The sequence below is a fragment of the Chiloscyllium plagiosum genome, unplaced genomic scaffold (assembly GCF_037043375.1).
Source record: "Chiloscyllium plagiosum isolate Xiang-an unplaced genomic scaffold, Cpla_swu_hap1 HiC_scaffold_3, whole genome shotgun sequence".
NCBI classification, from domain to species: Eukaryota; Metazoa; Chordata; class Chondrichthyes; order Orectolobiformes; family Hemiscylliidae; genus Chiloscyllium; species Chiloscyllium plagiosum.
Window position 1 is genome coordinate 154835512 of NW_028270141.1, and position 12161 is coordinate 154847672.

A 12161-nucleotide genomic window follows, 5' to 3' on the forward strand; every position below is an offset into this window, starting at 1 on the left:
TGTCCCATATCCCTCTAAGCTTTTCCTATTCATGTGTCTGTCTAAATTTATTTTAAATGTAGTAACTATACCTGCATCTACTACTTCTTCTGGCAGATCATTTCACGTATGGCTCTCTGCATGAAAATGTTGCCCCTCAAGCTCCTTTTAAATCTTTCTTCTCTCACCTTAAAAATATGTTCTCTAGTTTTGAACTCCACTACCCTAGGGAAAAGACCTTTGCTATTCACTTATCCATGCCCCTCATGATTTTATAAAGGACATAAGAACATAAGAACAAGGAACAGGAATAGGCCATCTCGGCACTTGAGCCTGCTTCACCATTCAATAAGATCATGGCTGATCTATTCATGGCTTCAGCACCACCCACCTACCCTTTCACCATAACTCTTAATTCCTTTACTGTTCAAAAATTATCAATCTTAGTTTTAAAAGCATTTACTGAGGAGACCTCAACTCCTTCACTGTGAAGGGAATTCCATAGATTCACAACCGTCTGGGTGAAGAAGTTCCTTCTCAATTCAGTCCTAAATCTGGTTCCCCCTGATTTTGAGGCTATGTCCTAGTTGCACTTGCCAGTGGAAACATCCTCTCTACTTCAATCCTATCTATTCTCTTCATAATTTTATATGTTTTGATAAGATCCCCCCTCATTATTCCAAATTTCAATGAATATAATCCCAGTCTAATCAGTCTCTCCTCATAAGCCAACTCCCCCAACCCTGGAATCAACCCAGTGAACCTCCTCTGCATCCCCTCTAATGCCAGTACATCCTTTCTCAAGTAAGGAGACTAAAACTGCACACAGTACTCCAGGTGTGGCTTCACCAGCATCCTGTGCTGCTGCAACATAACATAACCTCCCTGTTTTAAACTCAATCCCTTTAGCAATGAAGTTCTTCATCCAGACACACGGAACAGCCATGGGGACCAAATTTGCACCCCAATATGCCAACATTTTTTAGCACAGGTTCGAACAAGACTTCTTCTCTATGCAGGATCTCCAACCAACATTGTACACCAGGTACATTGACGACATTTTCTTCCTCTGGACCCATGGCAAGGAGTCACTGATAAAACTACACAGTGACATCAACAAGTTTCATCCCACCATCAAACTCACCATGGACTACTCTCGACTATCTGTCTCATTCTTGGACACATGCGTCTCCATCAAGGATGGACACTTCAGCACCACACTCTACCGCAAACCCACAGACACCCTCACAATGCTACACTTCTCCAGCTTCCACCCAAAACAGCCATCCCCTATGGACAAGCCCTATACATACATGGATCTGCACAGATGAGGAGGAACGTGACAGACACCTGGAAGTACCCAGGGATGCCCTCACAAGAACCAGGGTACGATGCCCAACTCATCGACCGCCAGTTCCGATGTGTCACAGCAAGGAACCATAATGACATCCTCAGGAGACAGACATGTGCTGGAACCGACAGGGTACCCTTCGTTGTTCAGCATTTCCCAGGAGCTGAAAAATTATGCCATGTTCTTCGTGACTTGCAACACATTATCAATGAGGATGAGCACCTCACCAAGACCTTCCCCATACCTCCACTACTTGCCTTTAAACAACCACCAAACCTCAAACAGATTGTTGTTCGTAGCAAGCTGCCTGGCTCTCAGGACAACTCCATACAACCCTGTCACGGTAGGCGTTGCAAGATGTGTCAGAGTGTGGACATAGATACCACCATTACACGTGGGGACACCTCTCACCTTGTACGTGGCAGGTACTCATGTGACTCAGCCAACGTTGTCTATCTTATACGTTGCAGGCAGGGATGCCCGGAGGCATGGTACATTGGGGAAACCGAGCAAAGGCTACGACAACGGATGAATGGGCACCGCACAACAATCAACAGACAGGAGGGTTCCCTCCCAGTTGGCGAACACTTCAGTGGTCCAGGACATTCAGCCTCGGACCTTCAGGTGACCATCCTCCAAGGTGGACTTCGGGACAGGCAGCAGAGAAAAGTGGCCGAGCAGAGGCTGATAGCTAAGTTCGGTACCCATATGGAGGGCCTCAACCGGGACCTTGGGTTCATGTCACATTACAGGTGATCACCATTGAACTACACACACACAACAGATACTCCTACACACACACACACACTCTCTCACGGACACACAGGCACTCCTATACACACATACACATGGACACACATACACACAGACGCGCACACAGACACCCACACACTCCTACAGACACATACACTCCCACACTCACATATACACCCCCTCACAGACTTAAGACACTCTGCACTCACTGCACACACACATACATTTTCTCACACTCACAACCCCCAACCCAGGCACACACATACAAAGACTCACATGCACACATATATTTTGTGGGGTGGATTTGTACTTGCTGAGTTACGTTGTACTTTGCTCAAAAACTGCATGCATTCATGTAGAACTCTAACCTCAAAACCTGCATGAATTCATGTAAAACTCCGTTATCTCACTTTATAGATTAGAATCAATCTAAACATCATGGCATAGACAGAGACCACAGGGGAAAGTGAGGACTGCAGGTGCTGGAGATCAGAGCTGAAAAATGTGTTCCTGGAAAAGCGCAGCAGGTCAGACAGCATCCGAGGAGCAGGAGAATCGATGTTTTGGACATAAGCCCTTCTTCAGGAATGAGGAAGGTATGCCAAGCAGGCTAAGATAAAAGGTAGGGAGGAGGGACTTGGGGGAGGGGTGTTGGGAATGCGATAGGTGGAAGGAGGTTAAGGTGAGGGTGATAAGGTGAGGGTGATAGGCCGGAGTGCGGGTGGGGGTGGAGAGGTCAGGAAGAAGATTGCAGGTTAGGAAGGTGGTGCTGAGTTTGAGGGTTGGGACTGAGACAAGGTGGGGGAGGGGAAATGAGGAAACTGGAGAAGTCTGCATTCATCCCATGTGGTTGGAGCGTTCCTAGGCAGAAGATGAGGCGTTCTTCCTCCAGGCGTCGTGTTGCCATGGTCTGGCGATGGAGGAGGCCAAGGACCTGCATGTCCTTGGTGGAGTGGGAGGGGAAGTTAAAGTGTTCAGCCACGGGGTGGTTGGGTTGGTTGGTGCGGGTGTCCCAGAGGTGTTCTCTGAAACGTTCCGCAAGTAGGCGGCCTGTCTCCCCAAAGTAGAGGAGGCCACATCGGGTGCAGCGGATGCAGTAAATGATGTGTGTGGAGGTTCAGGTGAATTTGTGATGGATATGGAAGGATCCATTGGGGCCTTGGAGGGAAGTGAGGGGGGAGGTGTGGGCGCAAATTTTGCATTTCTTGCGGTTGCAAGGAAAGGTGCCGGGAATGGTGGTTGGGTTGGTGAGGGGTGTGGACCTGACGAGGGAGTCGCAGAGGGAGTGGTCTTTCCGGAACGCTGATACGGGAGGGGAGGGAAATGTATCCTTGGTGATGGGGTCTATTTGGGGGTGGCGGAAATAACGAAGGATGATACGATGTATCTGGAGGTTGGTGGAGTGGTCGGTGAGGACCAATGGGGTTCTGTCCTGGTGGCGATTGGAGGGACGGGATTCAAGGGCGGAGGAGTGTGAAGTGAAGGAGATGCGGTGGAGAGCATCGTCGACCACGTCTGAGGGGAAATTGCGGTCTTTGAAGAAGGAGGCCATCTGGGTTGTTCGGTATTGGAATTGGTCCTCCTGGGAGCAGATGCGGCGGAGGCGAAGGAATTGGGAATATGGGATGGCGTTTTTACAGGGTGCAGGATGGGAGGAGGTGTAATCTAGGTAGCTGGTTACTGCTGCTCCTGATTTACATGTTTGTATGTTCCCTTGGAACATGAAAAATAATCTTCTGAGAATGAAACTGAATTCGATGATCAGAACACTGACTGGGAATGCCCACCAAGAAAGCCTGACAGAACAATATGTCATTGAATTGAGAACCCAGAGATAACTTCATTGAAATCTGCCTACAGGATGTGGGCATTATTATTGTTACAGTGTATGACTTTTTGTTGTTGCTAAATAAATTCTTGTTATCCATCTGATTGACAACTTGATATCTTTGGATAATTTCACTTTCAAGTATGTTCACACTAAATGTCTTACCAATGATGAAACACTGTGGGGTTTTCTGATGACAGAAAGTAAGGACTGAGCAGATGCTGGAGATCAGAGTCAAAGAGTGTGGTAGTAGAACATCACAGCCTCGCAATAGCCATGGATGCATGAGTTCTGATTGGCCAGCAGATTTCTGAGGCGGAAGACTGTGACTGACCATCACAAAACCTGGTCAGGCAGCATCTGAGGAGCAGGAGAAATGATGATTGCTAATAAAGGGCTTATGCTCGAAATGTCAATTCTCCTGCTCCTCAGATCCTGCCAGACCAGGTTTTGTGATGGTCAGTCACAGTCTTCCGCCTCAGAAATCTGCTGGCCAATCAGAACTCATGCATCCATGGCTATTGCGAGGACAGCACATAACACTGTCAATAATGCATCGTAACTTTATAAGAGTTTTGGAGTGGGGATGAAATGGGTCGAGGCCAGAAACCTGAAGGTTGGGGTTTCATTTTGGAGAGGTCTTCTGATTGGTCCAAGGTGTCAATTAAGGAGGGACTCATGCAATGAAATTCTCTCATTGCCATTGGCTTGAGGCCATTATCTGGGTTTTATTAGTTCAATTAAGGACTTCCACTGACCAAGTGGCAGGTGGGCTGCACAATGTCACCTACTTCTGCAGCTGGTAAATTTCTAGTGAGGAGGGAACAGACAGCAGATCACCCATTGACTTTAACTTGTTCTCTTACCTTCATACTAAAGGCAGGAGAATGATAGATCCAGCCAAATGATTAAATAACCTAATTATCTTACCCTGTTAAGGATTTCTGGCAGACCTCTAGTTGTTCCTGTAAGTGAGGCAGAAGCTGTCCCATAATGTCATCACCGACACAGCACTGCACAACGATTGGAATTTCATGAGCTCGCTGCATAATTTTTATCCATGATTTATCAACATTTTGAAATCGTTTTGCTTCCTAAGAAAAAAGGGATGCATCCATGTCATCAACTACAGTTTGCAAAGTGACAGTGGCATTTCTAATTTAAAAAATCCTTAGAAAACTTCTTTTAAAAACTCTGGGTCAGCACATTATCTCCATTCAAGTGTTTTAATGTATTATTAGTGAAGAACAATACCAAATAAATACTCCCTTTCATGTGAGTCTCAAACTTAAATGACAAAGTGAGCTATGAATGCACCCTTTATTTTTTTCTCCTGAAAAATTCAAACACTGGCCGATGTTTTCTTCACAGAATCACAGAAGGAAGCCAGTCAGCTGGTCATGTCTATGCTGACCTTTGGAAGGGACAATTCACTTATTAGCACTGTCTTACCTTCTCCTTGTGCCCTTGCACATGCTATTTTGACATGTGAAAACATGTGCTGCTGGCTGGGCCAGCATCTGTTGGTCATCTCTAGTTGTCTTTGACAAGGTGATGGTGAGCTGTTTTCCTGAACTGCTTCTATCCACTTTGCTAGAGGTGAACCGACAATGTCATTAGGGATGAAAATGTGTTGCTGGAAAAGCGCAGCAGGTCAGGCAGTATCCAGGAGCAGGAGAATCGATGTTTCGGGCATGAGCTCTTCCTCAGGAATGAGGAAAGTGTGCCAAGCAGGCTAAGATAAAAGATAGGGAGGAGGGACTTGGGGGAGGGGCGTTGGAAATGCGATAGGTGGAAGGAGGTTAAGGTGAGGGTGATAAGGTGAGGGTGATAGGCCGGAGTGCGGGTGGGGGTGGAGAGGTCAGGAAGAAGATTGCAGGTTAGGAAGGTGGTGCTGAGTTCGAGGGTTGGGACTGAGACAAGGTGGGGGAGGGGAAATGAGGAAACTGGAGAAGTCTGAGTTCATCCCTTGTGGTTGGAGGGTTCCTAGGCGGAAGATGAGACTGTATCGGCGCTGCCTCATGCTCCCACGAGGAGGTTGAACAGTTCATCCACTTTACCAACACCTTTCAACCCGACCTCAAATTTACCTGGACCGTCTCAGACTCCTCCCTCCCCTTCCTAGACCTCTCCATTTCTATCTCGGGCGACCGAATCAACACGGACATTTACTATAAACCAACCGACTCCCACAGCTACCTAGACTCCACCTCCTCCCACTTTGGCCTATGTAAAAATGCCATCCCATATTCCCAATTCCTTCGTCTCCGCCGCATCTGCTCCCAGGAGGACCAGTTCCAATACCGAACAACCCAGATGGCCTTTTTCTTCAAAGACCGCAACTTCCCCCCAGACGTGGTCGACAATGCTCTCCACTGCATCTCCTTCACTTCCCGCTCCTCCGCCCTTGAGCCCCGCACTTCCAATCGCCACCAGGACAGAACCCCACTGGTCCTCACTTACCACCCCACCAACCTCCATATACATCGTATCATCTGTCGCCATTTCCGCCACCTCCAAACGGACCCCACCACCAAGGATATATTTCCCTCCCCTCCCCTATCAGCGTTCCGAAAAGACCACTCCCTCCGTGACTCCCTCGTCAGGTCCACACCCCCCACCAACCCAACCTCCACTCCCAGCACCTTCCCCTGCAACCGCAAGAAATACAAAACTTGCGCCCACACCTCCCCCCTTACTTCCCTCCAAGGCCCCAAGGGATCCTTCCATATCCGCCACAAATTCACCTGCACTTCCGCACACATCATTTACTGCATCCGCTGCACTCGATGTGGCCTCCTCTATATTGGGGAGACAGGCCGCCTACTTGCAGAACGTTTCAGAGAACACCTCTGGGACACCCGGACCAACCAACCCAACCATCCCGTGTCTCAACACTTCAACTCCCCCTCCCACCGCACCAAGGACATGCAGGTCTTTGGACTCCTCCATCGCCAGACCATAGCAACACGACGGCTGGAGGAAGAGCGCCTCAACTTCTGCCTAGGAACCCTCCAACCACAAGGGATGAACTCAAACTTCTCCAGTTTCCTCATTTCCCCTCCCCCCACCTTGTCTCAGTCCCAACCTTCGAACTCAGCACCACCTTCCTAACCTGCAATCTTCTTCCTGACCTCTTCACCCCCACCCCCATCCCGGCCTATCACCCTCACCTTATCACCCTCACCTTAACCTCCTTCCACCTATCGCATTTCCAACGCCCCTCCCCTAAGTCCCTCCTCCCTACCTTTTATCTTAGCCTGCTTGGCACACTTTCCTCATTCCTGAGGAAGCGCCCAGGCCCGAAACGTCGATTCTCCTGCTCCTTGGATACTGCCTGACCTGCTGCGCTTTTCAGCAACACATTTTCAGCTCTGATCTCCAGCATCTGCAGTCCTCACTTTCTCCTATGTCATTAGGGAGGCAATTTGAGGAATTTGACCCAATGACAGTGAAGGAATGGTGACATAGTTACAAGTCAGGATGATGAGAGGGCATTGAGGGGAACTCACAAATGGTGGTATTCCCATGTATCTGCAGGCTTTGCTCTTCAAGGTGGAATTGATTATGGATTTGAAAGGTGCTGCCAATAGATCTTTGGTGAATTCCTGCTGTGCCACACTCAGTCAAATGTGGCTTTAATGTGATGATCTGTCACTCTGACTTAACCTCTGGAATTCTGCTCTTTTGTTCACAGTTGAATCAAGGCTACAATGAGGTCAGTAGCTGAGTGGCCCAAACTGGGCTTCAGTAAGCTGGCTATTTTCAGAAAATTCTGCTTAATAGAACTGTTGATACCCTCCATCACTTTGTTAATATTCAAGATTAGACTGATGGGGCAGGAATTATTGGGGTTGGATTTGACCTGCATTTTGTGTACAGAACATACCTGGGCAATTTTCCACATCATTGGGTAGACATGAGTATTGTGGCTGTACCAAAGCAGCTTAGCTAAGGGTGCGGCAAGTTTGGAGTATAAGTCGACAATAACATTGCTGGAATATTGTCAAGGCCCACAGCTTTTGCAATATCCACAACATCTAACTATTACTTGAAAACATGTGGAAAGAATTAAATTGGTTTAAGATTGGTATCTGTAATGCTGGAGGAGGTCGAGATGATTCATCCATTCACCACTTCTGGTTGAAGATTGCTGCAAATGTTTCATCCTTACTTTTTCATAGTTTCATGGTAATAGAAGCAAGAGGAGGCCATTTGGACCATTAAGCCTGCTCTGCCATTCATGAAGATCATGGCTGATCTATCCATCATCTCAACTTCTCCTACCTGCATTATCCCCATAAGCATTAATTCCCCTACCATGCAAAAGCCCATTCAACTGTGTCTTGAATATATTTAATGCAGCCGCCTCCACTTCTTCCTTGGACAGAGAATTCCACAGATTCATTACTCTCTGGGAAAAGCAGTTCCTCCTCATCTCTGCCCTAAATCTATCTCCCCAATCTTGAGGCCATGTCCCTCGTCCTGGTCTCACTCACAAGTGGAAACAACTTGCCTGCCTCTGTCTTATCTATCAGTTTCTAGAGGGTACAGTCCCAGGCGGTTCTATCTTTCCTCATAGGGTAACTCCCTCATCTCCAGAATCAACCTGGTGAATCTCTTCTGCACTGTCTCAAAAACCAATGTATCCTTTCTCAAGTAAGGAGACCAGAACTACGTACAATACTCCAGGTGCAGCCTCACCAGCACCTTGTACAATTGCAGCAGAATCTCACTGGTTTTAAATTCAATCTCTCTAGCAATGAAAGCCATATTCCGTTTGCCTTCCTGATTACCTGTTGCACCTGCAAATCAAGCATGGTGTATGAGCATCCCTGTACAACAGCATGCTGCAATCTTTCACCATTTAAATAAAACTCTGACCTACTATTTTTACTTTCAAAGTGGATAACCTCAAATTTACCAATGTTGTACTCCATCTGCCAGACCTTTGCCCACCCACTTAACCTATCTACATCTTTCTGCAGACACTTCACATCCTCAGCACAGTTTGTCTTTCCACTCAATTTAGTGTCAATAGAAAACTTGGATATGTTACACTCGGTCCCCTCTTCCAAATCATTGATATATATCATGAACAGTTGCGGGCCCAACACCGACCCCTGTGGCACCCCACTCACCACTGATCACCAACCAGAGAAACATCCAGTTATTCCAACTATCTGCTTTCTATTGGTTAACCCATCCTCTATCTCTGCTCCCAGGAGGACCAGTTCAAAATACGTACAACACAGATGGCCTCCTTCTTCAAGGACCGCAATTTCCCCCCCGACGTGGTCGACGGTGCCCTCCACCGCATCTCCTCCACTCCCCGCTCCTCCGCCCTTGAGCCCCGCCCCTCCAACCGCCACCAGGACAGAACCCCACTGGTCCTCACCTACCACCCCACCAATCTCCATGTACAGCGCATCATCCGCCGTCACTTCCGCCACCTCCAAACAGACCCCAGCACCAAGGGTATATTTCCCTCCCCTCCCCTATCAGCTTTCCGTAGAGACCACTCCCTCCGCGACTCCCTTGTCAGATCCACACCCCCCACCGACCCAACCTCCACTCCCGGCACCTTCCCTTGCAACCGCAGGAGGTGCAACACTTGCGCCCACACCTCCCCCCTCACTTCTCTCCAAGGCCCCAAAGGAAACTTCCATATCCGCCACAGATTCACCTGCACCTCCACCCACATCATCTACTGCATCCGCTGCAGCCGGTGTGGCCTCCTCTATATTGGGGAGACAGGCCGCCTACTTGCGGAGCGATTCAGAGAGCACCTCTGGGCCACCCGGACGAACCAACCCAACCACCCTGTAGCACAACATTTCAACTCCCCCTCCCACTCCACCAAGGATATGCAGGTCATTGGACTCATCCACCGCCAAACCACAACAACGCGACGGTCGGAGGAGGAGCGTCTTATCTTCCGACTGGGAACCCTCCAACCACAGGGGATGAACTTGGACTTCACCAGTTTCTTCATCCCCCCTCCCCCCACCTTGTCTCAGCCGAATCCCTCCAGCCCGGCACCGCCTTCCTGACCTGCAGTCTTCTTCTTGACCTCTCCGCCTCCATCCTACTCCGACCTATCACCCTCACCTTGACCTCTTTCCACCTATCACATTTCCAACGCCCCTCCTCCAAGTCCCTCCTCCCTACCTTTTATCTTCTCCTGCTGAACACTCTCTGCTCATTCCTGAAGAAGGGCCTGTGCCCGAAACATCGAATCTCCTGTTCCCTGGATGCTGCCTGACCTGCTGTGCTGTTCCAGCAATAAAGTTTCAACCATCCTCTATCTATGCTAGTATATGTCCCGCAACTCTGTACATTTTTATCTCATGGATGATTCTTTTATGCGGCACCTTATTGAACGCCTTCTGGAAATTCAAGTATACAACATCCACCTGTTCCCCTCCATCTACCTCGCTTGTTACATCCTCAAACAACTCCAGTAAGTTTGTCAAACACGACCTTGCCTTCGTGAATCCATGCTGCATCTGCCTGATGGAACCCTTTCCAACCAGACATCTCACTATTTCTTCTTTCATGATAGCCTCCAGCATTTTCCCGAGCATTGATGTTAAGCTCACTAGGCTGTAGTTACCTGCCTTTTGCCTACACTCTTTTTCAAACAGCAGCATGACATTCACTGTCCTCCAGTCTGTCGGGATCTGTCTGGAGTCCAGTGAATTTTGGTAAATTACCACTAACGCATCTACAAAACTTCTGCCATTTCTTTCAGCACATGGATTGCATTCCATCAGGATCAAGGGACATATCTACCTTTAGACTCTCAAGTTCAGGTGGCACGATGGCTCAGTGGTTAGCATTGCTGCCTCATAACACCAGTGACCTGGGTTCAATTCTAGCCTCAGGCAACTATCTGTGTCTCTGTGGGATTTCCGAGAGGGTGCTCTGGTTTCCTCCCACAGTCCAAAGATGTGCAGATTAGATGAATTGGCCATGTTAAATTGCTGAAAATGTGTTGCTGGAAAAGCGCAGCAGGTCAGGCAGCATCCAGGGAACAGGAGAATCGACGTTTCGGGCATAAGCCCTTCTTCAGGAAAAAGGGCTTATGCCCAAAATGTCGATTCTCCTGTTCCCTGGATGCTGCCTGACCTGCTGCGCTTTTCCAGCAACACATTTCCAGCTCTGATCTCAAGCATCTGCAGACCTCACTTTCTCCTCATGTTAAATTGCCCATTGTGTTCAAGGATGTGTAGGTTAGGTGTATTAGTCAGGGATAAATGTAGAGTAATGGGCCTCTTTGGAGGATTGATGTGGACTTGTTGGGCTGAATGGCATGTTTCCAAACTTTAGAGATTCTATGAGTTTGCTCAACACTACTCCTTTAGTGATCACAATTGAATTGAGGTCCTCACCTCCCATCATATCCTTAACATCATTCTTTGGCATGTTGGACACATTGTCCACGTGATACAAAATAGTTATTCAAATTCTCTGCTGCTTCAGTATTACCCAATATTAATTCCCTTTTCTCATCCTGCAAGGGACCTTCAGTCCACTTTAACTATCCTTTTATAAAAACTTTTCCTAACTGTTTTTATATTCTATGCGAGTTTGCATTCATAATCTCTCTCTTCTTTATTGCTTGCTCCGTGGTTCTTGATGCTTTTTGAAGTTTTGCCAATCTTCCTGTTTCTCACTATTCTTATCTACTTTGTAAGCCTGTGCTTTTAATTGGATGCCTTCCTTTGTTTCCTTGGTTATCCAAGGGCTGGCTCTTCCTACCCTTACTATCCTTGTTTTTGACTGGAATATACTTTCTATGAGCACTGTGAAAAATCTCTGTGAAAGTCTTCCACTGTTCCTTAACTGTTCCACCATTTTACTTGTGTTCCCAATCTAATTTAGCCAACTCCTTCTTCATCCTGTTATAGTCTCCCTTGTTTAAGCACAACACCCTGGTTTTAGAAGATACAATTTCACCCTCCATTTGTATCTAAAATTTGGTCACACTGAGGTCACTCTTTCGGAGAGGATCCTTAACTATGAGATCTTAATTTCACCTGTCTCATTACACAGGGCCAGATCTAAGATTGTAGTTTTAGTAACATGTTGTTCAAGAAAGTTATCTCGGATAAGTCATATGAACTCCTCTTCAAGACTGCCTCTACTTGATTTGGCCAATCAATGTGTACATTAAAGACCCAATGACTACTGCCGTTCCATTCTTACATGCATCAGATATTTCTTGATTGATTGCCTGTGCCACCA

At 47.5% G+C, this 12161-nt stretch overlaps 1 protein-coding gene across 1 annotated transcript in view; it reads right to left on the reverse strand.

Annotated features, from left to right (window-relative positions):
- The window catches only part of LOC122540182 (dynein axonemal heavy chain 8-like), a 1370012-nt gene that overhangs the window by 665546 nt on the left and 692305 nt on the right, over window positions 1-12161 (reverse strand). Inside the window, exon 38 of the mRNA XM_087976825.1 lies at window positions 4842-5005. Within this exon, the coding sequence (XP_087832951.1) occupies window positions 4842-5005 (164 nt within the window). The remainder of the gene's footprint in view (window positions 1-4841; window positions 5006-12161) is intronic.